We start from the raw sequence: 14,914 nt of genomic DNA on the forward strand, positions 1-14,914 counted from the left end.
TGCAGTGAGCTGAGATCGCACCACTGCGCTCCAGCCTGGCGACAGAGCAAGACTTCATCTCAAAAAAATAAAAAATAAATAAAAAGTTCCTTTATGAAAACCATGCTGCCACCAGGTATACTAGGAAATGGACTGGCCGTTTTCACTTCCTCTCTAGTACTCCTCTGTCTAGACCAGGCGTCCCCAAACTACGGCCCGCAGGCCGCATGCGGCCCCCTGAGGCCATTTATCCGGCCCCCCGCCGCACTTCAGGAAGGGGCACCTCTTTCATTGGTGGTCAGTGAGAGGAGCACAGTATGTGGCGACCCTCCAACGGTCTGAGGGACAGTGAACTGGCCCCCTGTGTAAAAAGTTTGGGGACACCTGGTCTAGACCAACAGCCCCTAATGAGGTGTGATTTGCCCCTAAGGGACATCTGCCAATGCCTGCAGATGGTCTGGTTGTCAAAGCAGGGGCTGCTATCAGCATCTAGTGGGTGGACGCCAGACACCCCCCATGCAGGGCAGCCTCTGCCCCACGACAAAGAATGATCCACCCCAGACCCAGCAGGACCCCGGCGAGGAGCCCATGTGGCTGGGACAGCCTGGGGCTTGTCCTCAAGCTTGATTGTCCCCATCCTGTTCTGATTCTGCAGAGAAGGGGGATGCCTTTGAGACGAGCCTGTTTGTACAATTCTTATTTTCATTTTCCCAGTCTAGGGCAAGAATAAAACTATGGTCTTTATTAAAAGAAACAAAAAACGCTGAGCAATAAGTTTGCAAAGTTATAAGAACTATTTTTATGACAGCACACACACACTTTGTTCCTGGGCTGGTACTTCAGTTCCGAAAGGGTTTCAAATATAGTTTACCACCAGACGGAGGTTTTAAAAACATGCATTTTTTTTTCCATCCACGTGAAATACTAGTCGGCTTGATTCTCGCTGTGCATTCTAGTTGGTGAAGAGCCGTTCAGTCCTGGAGGGAGTTGCAGTCCCGGACGCTGTGAGGTGATTCTCCTCCTGTTTTGAGACTTAATTAAAGAACAGTGCCACAGGGATTTAAATTGTATATACAACCAACCCACACAGAACCTTAATTTATTCTGAGTGTGGAAGGAATATTTGCTTCTTGAAAAGAGCTAGAGAAAGCAAGAGAGAATTTACCTTTGAGAGGTAAAGAAGTCATGGAAGTTTTTTAATATTCCTAAATGTAGGAATAGGAATAACATTTATCATAAATAGGAACAGGAATAATATTTAAGAACTGAAATATCAGCATGGGAATAAATTGTGTGTGTGCTGTTGTAATATTTATTATTTCTGATTCCTACTTACCTTTGAAGATACACAAATAGCCAGTTAGCACATGAAGATATGTTTAACCTTATTACCCAGTGAGGAAATGCAAAGTGAGAGAGAATCTACCTTTGAGAGATTCCACAATTCCCCGAAACATTGTGTGTCCCGTTGAGAAACTGACTTCTTCCATTTACCTCCAAAGCTGCATGTCTGAACTTTTCCTGAGCCCTGCTTCCCCACGGTGACCATGGCCATGGTGGCACTGCCTGTCGGGCTAAGAGCTCAGCATCCCTCCAAGCTTCGTGTACCGGGTGGCTGCTCTTGGGTGCTGTCCTTTTCTCAGAGAAATAGTCCTAGGCCTGCTACCCCCAGTCCAGAGACCCTTTTCCAGCCACTCTGAGCACGTTGGAACCATCTCCTTTTTTTTTTTTTTTTTTTTTTTTTTTTGCTGACTCTGCAGCCTCGAGGCTGGGGACTTGCAGGCTTGGTCCTTTGTCAGGGGTGCGGATGATGTGCCCGCCTGTGGGACACTTCTGCTTTCCAGCCTCCTCTCCTGCTGGCCTCGGTGATGGCAAGCTGCTGAGTCATCCCTGGACTCACGGAGCTGCAGTCTTGGGAGGGTGCTAGGCAGGGGTGCCCAGAGCTCAGCCAGGCTCCTGGAATCCCAGTGCTGAGCCTGCCTGGGGTTCCCAGCTTTATAGGGTCACAGGCAGGAGCCAGCACACAGGATTGGAGCATCCTTGATGGCTGGAGCCCACCCGACCCCAGGGGCAGCCCCTGCCACTGAAGACAGGAGGGGGAGCAGAGGCCAGTCCAGTGCTCGGGACGGAGCCCACCTGTCAGGACCGCCCCCCTCTGCGGAGCTGCTCTCCAACTCTGGAGATGCTCTTCAGCGCTCAGCTCACGTCCTCCTGTGACAGCTTCCGGAGAAACGAGTTCTCCGGGCTCCAGCCGTAGCCTCATGGGAAGACGGCTTCAAATTTTCCTGATTCTGGCTGAATGCAGAGGTAGTGAGAGCAGCAGAGTGTGGCACCTTCTGTGGAGGTGGATCTGACGAGCACTTTGTATCATCAACCTTCTTTCTACTCCTTTCTCCAGAAGTTGTCACATGAGGGCTAAATAGCAACTTCAGAATATTAAAAACGTCCTTGATTCCTGGGAATTGACTAGTCAGACAGCAGGAAATCTGGAAGGGCAGGCAGTGGAATGGCAGGGAGGGAACGAGGGCCGTTGAAAACAGAGGTAGGAAGGGAGACAAAGGCAGCCTCGACCGGGAAAGTGACTCGCACAGCGTGAGTGCGTCTCCTGAACGGGTAAGATGTCGTGACACGTGGCAAGCACAGATGGGAGGGCTTGATATGGGATTAGCCATGAAAATGCATCTTCCATTGTTAGAGCAGATAGCTGTCCTTCAGCTGCCGGGGCTGGAGATAAGGAGGCCCATGGTGGGCACGTGTGTCTGCAGTGAGCCATCCCTGGAGAGGCGGGGGCGGGGGGGTAGCTCTCGGTGAGAATGGCGGGGGAGAGTCCGTCCGCGTGGATGCTTCCGTTACCTGTCTCTTAATCTCAGTCTAGAAATTGGCAAATGTAAGACCTGCGCTCTTCCTGAATTAAAATAGCAATCCTCCCACGGTGATCCTGTTAAGTTTAGATTCTATAATGTGCCTTATTTTCCAAAGAAAATTGTTAGTTCTGTGACATGTTTTTCTGGAATTATCCTAATGAGTAGTTCCGAATCCTGCGTGTGCTGACAGTCACCTGCGAGGGTGAAGACCAGGGAGCTAGAATCTCGAGGGTGCAGGACAAGCTCTGCAGGCCCTTCTGAGGCCGCCCTGGGCCGGCCCAGCACTGAGGAATCACAGACTTAATCCCCTCAGCAAAACTCAGTCCAAGCAAGGTCCTGCCCCACCGCAGGGCTGTGCAGTGTCTTTACTTTAGTCCAGAGTTATTCTCCTGGTCTCTACCCAGGCACTTTTGGGAAATGTTATAGAATGTGGTGAGGGCCCGGGGGTCACCTAGTGCAGGTGCCAACCTTGGACCCTAGTTTGCAGGGGACAATATTTTCAGAGGAAGGATCGAGAAAAGAATTGCTTTATTTTATTTTTTTGCAACGGAGTCTCACCCTTGTTGCCCAGGCTGGAGTGCAGCCTAGAACGCTCACTGCAACCTCCGCCTCCCGGGTTCAAGCAATTCTCCTGCCTCAGCCTCCCCAGTAGCTGGTATTACAAATGCTAACCACCACACCCAGCTAATGTTTTGTGTATTTTTAGTAGAGATGTGGCTTCACTATGTTGACCAGCCTGGTCTTGAACTTTTAACCTCAGGTGATCCTCCCGCCTCGGCCTCCCAAAGTGCTGGGATTACAGGTGTGAGCCGCTGTGCCCAGCCTGTTGTGTTTTAATTTTATACCAAACACACAGCACTAATTCTATGCCAGGTACTTTATAAGTATTAATTCACTTCATCTTGATAACAAAAGGTACTATTATTCTCACTCTTAAGCAAATGAGGAAACAGAGGCACAGACACATTAAGCCGCTTGCCCTTGATCGCACAGCTGGTAAGGGTGGGGTGGGATTGGTGCCTCGGCACCTGGCTCCAAAATGCTGTCACCACTGGGCCCTGTGGACTTGGGGCTGGAGCTTCTTCTGGGGGTTTCTGTGCCTAGTCACTGGAATCAGGTGTTCTTCAGTGTGTTTAACCTCATACTTAAATTAAAAGTTTGATTGGCCCTTTTCTCAAGAATTGCTGAACACGTTTTTATTTTGAGTGGTCACCAATATATTTAATAACTGCTCTGTGGAAGGTCAGGAAGGGTGAAAGGACATAACCCAGCAGCTGGCACGGTTGTCCCTGCTTTGTATTGCTACATAACAAATGATTCGAGACCTCAGCACTGAAGCGGCAGCAGCGTTATTAGGTCTCGGGATTTGGTGAGCTGGGACTCAGGCGGCGCTCACCGGTGGTGGTGCCACCCAGGTGCTGCTCTCACAGGCAGTGGAGGCCTCGGTGTGGCGCAGGGCCTCTCCAGGTGCCGCTGGGCCAGGGGGAGCGGCTGGAAAACTGCCCCACAGGGCTCCCCTCTCCAGTGGCCTCGGGGCATCCCCAGGTGGACTCCCCTGTGGAGCAATGCAGCGGCCCACATGATGACTCAAGAGGCCACAGTGGAAGTGGCCAGTCCTCGTCAAGGTCAGGCCAAGTGCCAGCACGGTGCCAAACCCATCCTGCCGTGTTGGCAGGACTACCAGGGCCAGTCCAGTTCCAGGCAAGGGAAATGGGCTGACGTTTCCATGGGACAAGTGTCCAAACCCAGGCAGCCCTCTTTCATCCCTCACACTGAGGCACGCGGTCGATTCTGAGTCAGAGGCTGTCAGCTGAACAGCACAAACCGTCACTGCTGTTCCACAACGCACACTCACAGTGCTCTTCGATTTCGATGTATTCAAATCCAAGTTGGAAAGATTGTGAAGGTCAGTGTAAATTTAATTGAACCCTCCATATGCATCAAGGTTTGATATTCAGATCAGCATTCTATGCCCGTTGCCTCCAGAGGCCAACGGTGCCCGGAGACCGGCATGGGCCTCAGGATAATGTTCACCGCACAATTTGCAGCCTAATATAGGACGCCTAATCTCACTTCCGCTCTACGCCTCCTCTCCTTCGTCGGACTGTAATACTGTTCTGTGTAGGAAGTGCCGTTAGCGCAGTGTGCACGTTTTTATGGGTGACTGGCTCCCGTGCACTGAAAAGCTCCCATTCCGAGGACGTTAAACAGAGCTCCTCCATGTGGGCATTCAAGATTAGTTCACGCAGGCTTCAAAATGATATTAAAAAAAGTTTTCTTCTCTCTGCTATGCTCAGAGAGGGGCTTGCGTATCAAAATCACCTGGCTACACCCTCAACCCAACTCTCTCACCGACTCTGGGGGCTGCAGTGCCCATCAGCCCACTGCTCCTGGAGGAGGGGACCCACCTCGCTGCGGTCTGGAGGTGCCAGACATCCTCTAGCCCAGTGGTGGACGTTTTGATGGAAGGCTACATTTATTAGATATTTCATCATCCTTTTAAAAGGACTACGAGTGTTTTCTCTTATCAATTCCGTTTTAACGTTAGCTATAACAAAAACGTAGTTTAATGGTTTGTGCAAATTGCTCCAAAGTAATTAATAAGTGGGCCCTATTTGAGGCAGAAACCACATCTGCAGAAAGTTATTCCATCCCTTGGAGAACCTTCCAGACAAAAAGGGCAGGAGAGTAGATACTTGAGCAATCCCACCTGCCGTGAGAGAAGACCCTTTCTCTGCCATTCTGGATCGTGGAGAAGGGGATCGAGATCTTACAAGCTCTGTCAGATAGTCTGTTCCTATATTTACAGGTTTGTTTTACCTGCAGTATCCTCTTTAAACACCCACAGTTTATTTCTTAATCAAGATAGTATTACCTAGAACTTGTGGATCATCTAAACACGATCTGGTAAAATTATCACAGGTGAATTACAAGTTACATCTGCAGGTTTCTCTTTAGCTGCTGTGATGTTTACACGCATGTTTCTTACTGGCCCTGCACAACCCATGTAGGCATTGCCAGCGGTGCTCTGGCACTCACGCAATTAGAAGCCATTCCGCACAGAACTGAGGCTGAGGAATGCAGGTTCTGCCTGGGTATTGATTTCCCATGAAATCATGGGTTTAGGTTCCATCCCACCCCCACCCGCGGCTGTGCCTGGATTCCCTTTCCTTCCCCCACCCCGGATGGGGGCCAGACACTGAGGCCCAGCGCTCCGTGTAGCTTGAGGCCAAAGCCTTGTGGCCTCTCCATATCATAGGCCTATAGTCTTGTTGACCGAAGAGAAAGAATTCTACAAAACTGAGGCGGGTGGATCACGAGGTCAAGAGATCGAGACCATCCTGGTCAACATGGTGAAACCCCGTCTCTACTAAAAATACAAAAATTAGCTGGGCATGGTGTGCGCGCCTGTAGTCCCAGCTACTCTGGAGGCTGAGGCAGGAGAATTGCTTGAACCCAGGAGACAGAGGTTGTGGTGAGCCGAGATCGCGCCATTGCACTCCAGCCTGGGTAACAAGAACGAAACTCTGTCTCAAAATTTAAAAAACTATGATACATAGGACCTCAGCCCTGCAGTCTCTGACTGCCTTGGAGAAGCCAGCTTAGAAAACCTGTCCGTTTCCCTTGAGGCCACGGCTCACTGAACACATCGTCTTCTGACTCTACTGTCCGCACAAGCCTCATGGCCCTTTCCAGAAGCAACCATGCACAAAGGTGGGAGAAACAGAAAAATCAGTGACCCCACGTGGGCACCGTATACCTCCAAGGACCCCCAGACTGGGGGGCTGCAAAGTCCTCAGATCTCTGTCCAGATCAGAAGCAACCCTTTCTGTGCATTTGCCCAAGGGTTTCGTGTCATCTCTGAGCTAAATACCCTGTACTTGTGCACAGGTGAGCCTCACCTAGTCAGTCTTAGTGGTAAGATGAGTGCTTGGGCTGGTCTCTAAAGTCACTAATTGTGAAAGTCTGTAACATTTTGTTTCCTATAAGGAAAGTAGCAGATATCATGGTGATCTTTTAGCTTGAGAATAAAATGTGTGAAGTTGGGTTTGAGTGTGAACTGGATGGAAGGCAGGAGATACACCCATCGAGCCAGCTGAAGAGTACTTGTTAGTTTTCAGTAGGTCACCTCTTATATAACTAGTTGTGGGAGATAATCTTCCAGGGGTCTGCATGTCCTGCAAGCCAGACGGGATCCACCCTTATTATAGACTATTTTTTCCAGGATGTTTATATAATGAACAGCTTGGGAAGATAGTGAGTGTGTATCTGGAGCAAAATACAGGTCTTGGGAGATACAGTGTCTTCCTCTAGAGCAGGGCACTGGCGTAGCTACTGACAATTATAAAGGATCCAGGTTTCCAAAGTGGGGCTTCCTCTCCTGCCACTCAGCCCACTGTGTGCAGGCAGCCACCTGGGCCCCTTCCCGTGGCTTCTGTGTGAATTGGGTGTTAGGGAGCCCATGCCCAAATGGTGAAACGTCCGTACTGCTATGAATAATAACCTGCCTGTTGTCTCTGACCCAGGAATTTCATTCCTTCGTGAGCATCCACTGAACATAGCTTTCAAGTAGATAAAATCTCAGATGTGCCACTGTTCTTAATATAAACCTAGTGTTGATCCTCTTTATAAAACTAGATAATGCTGAAATTCCTTTTATAATCTAGTCTTGTATATATATTACATATACATATGAAATATTTATAAAAATTTAAAGAGCAAAAATATGTAAGTTGAAAAATAAGCCAGTTTACCTCTACCTGATATCTTTGACTTTCTGGGACTGGAAATGAAATTTGTGAACAGATTCTGGATTCTAAAAAAGCATTTGGAAGTATTCATTGTCAACTAAAGTTTCATTAGAAATCCTAGAAATCTCTGATGTGGATTAACTGGAGAGAAATCTTAAGGAGGGGCAATGGCGGTGGCGAAGATGCAGGAAGAACGTGTTGCTGCAGGCAGGGACGGCTGGCCACTGCTGACGGTGGCAGAACAGGCCAGGTGTCCTCAAAGTGAGTTTTCCTCCAGAGAAACGTGCACATTTGCAGTCCCCATGATGATGTCGCAAGACGGGGACCATTGTCCTCATGGGGCAATTAGGCGGGGGAGCCTGACTCGCTTACGATCTCTCTTGAGTAACTGTGCTAGGGACGGCTCTGCACCCTGCTGATGCACAATCACCTGTTTCTGCTGCCACACCGGGGGTCCTGGGCCAGAGCCCCTGAGAAGCGGGCTGTGACGGTTCTGAGAAAAAAATAAGGGCTTATTCTGGTAACAGCGCGAAGCTAAGCTGCTACAGATCCGCGTATTCAATGGCCTTGTGTGCTTCTGCAAAAAGCAGTTTCCACATAGTGAATGCTCTTCACAACAACCACAAAGTATGATTATAATGTTCGTTTTAACGCTGAGCAAACAGAGGTACAGAAAACTTCATTACCTTCCCAGTGACCCCAGCAACCAGCTTCTGAGAGCCTGAAGTCTTGGCTGTCATGCGAATCATGATTTTGCTACGACATTCCTGTGTTGCAGATCCTGATGCCCCCAAACTATTTTCTGCAAACATCTGGGTGGATTAGATCTGACTACAGCAGGGAATCTGGCAGAAGGTAAAGAAAACTTAAAGAAATACCTGCCTTTCAGTAGCATCCCCTCCAAAAGGACCTCAGGCTCAAAATCTGTGTGGTGCTGTGAGAACAACAGGCCATGCTGAGATCTGTGCATAGAAATGAGATGAGAATCCTGAGGCAGGAGGCCAGGGGAGACAGGGCAGGGGGCGGGGGTATGCCCGCCAGCAGGAGGTCAGCCTCTACAGGCCCAGCCCAGCAGCTGGCACGTGGGTGCCGCATATGACTGTGTCGCCGGTGACATCATAGGAAGTTTCAGCTGAGCCTCTTTTTTTCTTTTCCTTTTTAAATAAGGTCAGTCAAGTATACGATTCAGGAAGAACATTGCTTTAAGGAAGGGGGAAGACAGTGGTAACTTCTCTTGTTAAACATCCTAGGAATTTTTAAAATATGAATCACCGTGTAATTTTTCTTCTAGGGCATCTCAGAAAAAATAAGCATGGTGAATTTCCTACATCACTGACACTCTCCCGTGTGACGGATGGGGCTTGGCCCAGCATATTTGACTGGACAGTCGCCATCTGACATTCTGGGCTTGCTCTTCTAGCTTCGAAGCGCCTGATTTGGCTTATTAAAATACTGCCTTATTTTCCTCTGTATGCTCCGCTCCTGGGCAGTGTTTCTTGCAAGCAGGTGTGGGAATGGCAAGGTACTGAGGACACAGAACCAGACAAGAGTTTTACCTGCTTCCATGCCAGCGATTCTCTGCCCAAGACTCAGAGTGTCCAAGGAGAAAATACGGTCATGGGTTCTTAGTTTCTGTTTCTGGTTGGGCCAGTAAAGCTCCTTCCTCATCCTTTTTTCTGGTTATCACTAGAGACAGAAACTAAAAACCGTGGCTTCAGGCTGTTGAAAGCGTAAAACAAAACAGAACAGAACAGAACAGCACAACGAATAAGATGGGCTGCACACGCTTAGGACATCTCTCGAAAGGCAGGATTTCTTAAGGGATTGCAGAATTCTCAAAATCAATTCTTACATGTTTTGAATGAAAGCAGCCTGTGGCAGACCCTGACTCTGAGTATAGCATACGACTGGTTTTGCAGGTGAAAGTCACTTTGTAACGTGCTTCAACCCTTTCCTCTCCGGATAAGTAGTTTCTAGTGTGAATTGGGACTTGGAGAAATACACTCGATAATGTTTGTAACAAGATGAAGCAAGGGTTTTCCTCTCCCACGGCCTTTGTAGAAACTTACCTCTGGACCATTCCTCCTGAAATTGCCACCTCCAGACCATCAATCTTTTAAAAATGTAAGGCTGATTATAAGAGTATTTTCACTTCAGTGTGTGCGTGCATGTGTGCCACGCATGGGCACCTATGTGAATAGCCGTTCCAAGTAGGAGATCTTACAGACGTGACTGGACGCTCTGGCTATGCAGGAACGAGCAGCTGAGCCGGGTCCTCAAAACCAACCCACGGCCGGGCGTGGTGGCTTGTGCCTGTAATCCAAGCACTTTGGAGGCCAAGGCGGGCGGATCACCTGAGGTCGGGAGTTCAAAACCAGCCTGACCAACATGGTGAAACCCTGTCTTAAAAAAAAAAAAAAACAGCCCGGATTCCGCCCGCTGGCGTCTCGGCTGTGACTGGCTTTGGGAGGTTTGACACCATGCTCTCCTTTGCTTCTCCGCTCAGTTCTGATGAAGACCACTGAATTGTGCTCCGGGTGGCTGGAGAGGGTGGAATTCTGGGGATTCGGGGCCTTAAAAGTTGAATTGGCAGAGGTTTGGTTGAGATGGTTATTTAAAACTAAGTTATAATTGAGTTAGAATATGAGACATGGGGTCCTGCTTTAGGAGGGGCATATTCAAGGTATTATAGTATATTCAAGGTATTACTATAGTATAGCATTCACCTGCCCCTTCCCTGGCCTGCCCCAGGTCCCTGTGCAGGGCCATGCTGACCCCCAGGGAAAGCTTGCCCCTGAAGGGGTTAGAAGTCAGGGCCGGGTAGAGGTTTTTGGTTTCTGTGTTTTTACTCACAGAGAAAATGAGACTGATTACTGGTTTATAATAGATTAGGAGGCTATCATTTCCTTTGTTCCAAAAAATAGACTTTTTTCTCTGTCATCTTCACCGTGCGTGGTGACGTCCCGAGCTGTTGGCGCTCCTTGCAATGCAGGGGAATGTGCCCACTTCCTGGGGCTTCTGGAGCAAATTCCCACACACCTTCCAAAATTGTTACGGATAGGAAATAGGTTCTTACTTAGGTCAGCTCCCACATACGTAAGAAGGTTGCTACAAACGTATGAAGGAGCCATCATGGCTTGAAATGCCTGTTGACACCTGCAGTCACAGAATCCATTTGGACTCGGATTTGGACTCACTTGGGCAATGAGGCACAGAGGGCCTGAACGGCCAGGACCCGCCTCTCTCAAAAATCTACACCCTGTCTGCAGGAAGCGCTTGTTTTCTCATCACGAAAATCACATCACTTTAGACACATCACCTCCGGTGTTTGTTTTCCTAGTAGACGTTTGGCTTACAGGAAATATGTTCATCATAAGGGAATATTTTATATTTTTCAAATAGCAATATCAGGTCTCAGAAACAAGCCTTTTATTTGAGTAGAAATTAGTCCCGAAATTTCCCAGGCCAGTGTGTACTTTCTGCGCACAACCCGCGCCCCTGTATGACCTGGAGATGTTTAAACATCAGAGAGTTGAGTTGAGAAGGGAGAGAAAAGGGAGGATTTGGAGTCCCGTCTGCTGTCCCTATTCAGGGTACACCTGTGGCCAATTTGATGTGACGGATGAACAGAGCGGATGCACCATCACCAAGGGACCGACGTGGGCACAGGCTGGCACACGGGACACAAAATTCCTCCTCACACTTACGCTGCCCCTGCCCTCTAAACCAGCCTGGGAAGTGGACGCAGGGTCGCTGCCGCTGGGTTATCCCCTCCACGCACTTAAAGCAAAGTGATGTGCTTTAAATATCAGCTTGCCCTCTGCATCCGAACCACCTCATTTCTAAGACACAGCATTGTGCTACCCACCGCAGGAAGGGCTGCCCACGCCGACTGGAAGATGCAACGGGTCCTGGCGCTGTCCCTCTTGGAGAAACATTAGCATGAAGAAAATGCAGCTACGATCAGTAGCAACGGCAGCTGAATCGTATTTAATTAGTTCTTAATGCTTAGTGTTTTGTAATTAGTGAAGAATATAACTTTATATTAGCATAGAAGCTAGATGTAAAAAACATATGACATGGATCCGTAGCTGAGGAAAGACTACCGGGAAATTATTTCTTTTTTAAGTTTTACTGTCTTCTAAAATTAACTGGATAGATAGGAAAAGTGTACATAGTCAGCTGTCTTTGGCTCCCTCTGCTGAAACAGAAATGATCCACTTTAACTGTGTTTCAAAAGCAGTCGCTGGGTGCCAGGCACTGTGCCAGGTGTGAGGGGTAAGAGGGTGTGTAAGGCATGGCTCTTGTTCTCAGGGAATTCACAGCATCACAGGGAGGTGGACAAACCAATGGGCTGTTCCGTGAGTTTCTGTAATAGAGACACATGAAAATCCGTGGAAGGTCACAGGCGGCTGGGAGCCTGGAAGCCATGGGTGGTGAGGTCAGAGGCCCCGAGGAGAGGCTCCAAGAGGCTGAGAGTGTTTATTCCAGTCCCAGAAAACTTCCTGTCCCTCTCCATCTCTAGCAATGCTGGGAGTCAGTTTTTTCCTACTTTGCTGCATTGAAATCTCACGTGTGTTTTGCTCTGTATTTCCTCCATTCTCAGCGAGTTGGAACATCCTCTGCATTTCATTACTTAGTAATAACAGTCTCCTGGAACTCTGTGACTCCAGGTCTGGAACGCAGCGCATGGGTTTCTACACCAGTCATCCGCAGCAGAAGCCTGGCAGGTGGAGACAAAGTTACAACAAACTTAGAAGCCTTCATTGGCCGTTACTTGTCATTCTAGAATCCGGCAACACCTCTTTCTACAAAACAGAATGAGCGCTCCGATGAGCCGAGCAGAGGAGGCTGGTTTCTAAACAGACTGAGGAAAGCAGACACACAACAGAATGAGGGCGGATGGGTGGGTGGTTCCAAAGTGACTCCCCTGCAAAGGTTAGAGCAGACGGGACTTCCTCAGCATCCAGGCTAAACCCAGCCTGCTTGGAAATTGGGCTGTTCTCTCTCCTGGTTTCTCGGGAGGTCAGATAGAGATCCTCGCTTGGGCTTGGTGCCGTACTTCATACTGGGGGCGTCCGCTGGGCCCAGTGCACGGACTCCGCCCAAACCGGTGCCCTCTTCACAATTTTATTTCACGCCGTAAAGGCAACTTCCTCCCTCCTCAATGTTGTGACTTCAGTAACCCCTGTGTTTTTAGTATGTTCATCACACTAGACAGCATTGACTTGTGGAGATAATGGTGTACGCATTGGTTGGTGGGGACGTCGCCCACCCATCCCCTCCCATCTGCCCAGGGGTAGGAATGAAGACCCTGATACACACACACACACGCACACACACACGCACGCACACACACACATAAGAGGGCTCTCAGTGACTAGGAGCAGGACTGCAGGACCCTGGCTGATGTGAGCTCAGAGGGCTGGGTTCTCTCCGGGAACGCAAACACTGCAGCACATCAGTGCGTCACACTCCGTCTGAATCAGACTTCAGATCTCATGTGGCTTAATGGCTGTGCTGGGCCCCTCTGCCCAGAAGGGCTGGAGACTATGTAAAATTGAAACTATGCGCATCTTACGGTCCTGGGTTAAAGGCTCCTCGGAAATGAGAGATTGGTGTGAAAAACTGGTACAAAGTCAAGTGCGGAGACTGGGGTGGGAGAGAAGCAGCCCCCTGTGCTGCTGTTGAGTGGCACAGGACCAGCGCTGCTGCCCGCAGCACGGACACCCGCCCAGTGAAAGCCCAGTGTGACTCAGTCCTCCTCCAGAAATGCTCCCTGCCCATGTGCATTCTGAGAAGTGAGCAGGAATTCGGGCAACGTGGTTAGGATCGAAAGACAGAAATGTGAACAAGCTGAGTGCTGGTGCTGGAGCCTGGAGAGGTGTGAGCAGTGACGGAAGTGCTCGCGGGCTCTGTGGGCAGCTCTGCGCTGCCGACAGGAGGCCGCCTCCGGGAACCCTCGTTCCCAGGCAGAAGCAAGGAGGGCATCATCCACAGTGAGATGCCACGTATGTGAAGACAAAGCCGAGGGAAAAGGATATGCATGTGTAATTGTCTGAAGGTGCACAGACGATTGTGCAGAGTCTGGAAGAAGCTGGAAATGCCGGCTGTCTCCCAAAGAGAAGGCAGCATCCAGGAGACCCCGGGGTTTCAGCATATGGCCACTGTGCACTTTCCAGAGCATTTTAATCGTGTGACGTGCAAGCGTGACATTTCAAAATAGTCGAGTAGAATTGATATCACAAAAATATAAAGAAGCTGAACCGTATCTTGTCTCTGCACTGGTGATCGAACTGTGTCCTGAACATATGAAACTCAAAAAAACAAGCTCACACTAAAATTCGGGCACCAGCAACAGGCAACGGGAGGCCCCGAAGACGGGGAGGAAACTCCGAGGCCGCAGATTCCCAAAGGAGTAGAGGGGCCGTTCCACAGCGGCTGCTTCCCTCCCCTGGAATACAAAGGTGCCTCCCAACACCGGCTTCATTTTCTGCCCCCAAAAGGGCTCGATCTCCCATCAAAGTGGTCCTGACTGGTTCCAGCTAGTAGCAAAGGTGTAACTGGAGAAGTAAGGCCTGGTGTCAGCTCTGCCTCACAGTGTCACTTAGAGTCTAAAGCAGTGACTGTGGGCTCACCCCTGGAATAAATAGGATGGGGTGTAGCTAATTTATTTTACCTAGGTTGATATTCCACTATTTTTGTATAAAATTATATCAACTGAGTCAAGAAAGTGCTTAGGTGTTTAGGCAGAGAAAATAAGCTAGAATTCAGAATCTTGTGCAGGAAACCCACCTCTGAACCAAAGCTCTGTATTCTATCTGGCAAACAGACGTGAAATTGATGATCCGATAAAAAATTTATAGAGACAAATTCATTACAGTTATTTTGTTGATAAAACAGTTTATCTTAAGAAAGGGGTTTGTTGTGTTTTCTTTTTCCAGAATGGTGAGACGAACAGAGGAGAATCTGAAAAAAAGAGAAAGCTGGGTGAACTTTCGCCGACAAACTCAGAGGACAACGAAGTGTTTGGTAGGTGACACAGACGTTGGAAACGTGGCACCACATGGTGACAGCGTACACCTGCACTCTCGCTCAGGGAAGCCTTTGTTTTTCCAATTGCATGGGTAATCACAGACTTGTTCTTGTTCCTAAAAACATAGAGGCTCTGTTCATTGGCTCACACCTATAATCCCAGACTTCATGGGGTCTGTGTAAGAGGATTGCTTGAGCCCAGGAGCTCACGGCCAGCCTAGGCAACATATGAGATCTTGTGGTTTACAAAAAATAAATAAGTTAGGCAGGTGTGGTGGCATGCAC

The 14,914-nt window shown here is 49.0% G+C and overlaps 1 protein-coding gene across 2 annotated transcripts in view; it reads left to right on the forward strand.

The window, feature by feature from the left end:
- Positions 1-14,914, forward strand: part of MBP (myelin basic protein) — a 141,971-nt gene that overhangs the window by 53,169 nt on the left and 73,888 nt on the right. For both annotated transcript variants that reach the window (XM_003925981.4, XM_010336716.3), the window contains exon 3: positions 14,539-14,626. In XM_003925981.4, the coding sequence (XP_003926030.1) occupies positions 14,539-14,626 (88 nt within the window). The remainder of the gene's footprint in view (positions 1-14,538; positions 14,627-14,914) is intronic.

This window comes from Saimiri boliviensis, chromosome 13 (genome assembly GCF_048565385.1).
Source record: "Saimiri boliviensis isolate mSaiBol1 chromosome 13, mSaiBol1.pri, whole genome shotgun sequence".
In the NCBI taxonomy this organism is placed as follows: Eukaryota; Metazoa; Chordata; class Mammalia; order Primates; family Cebidae; genus Saimiri; species Saimiri boliviensis.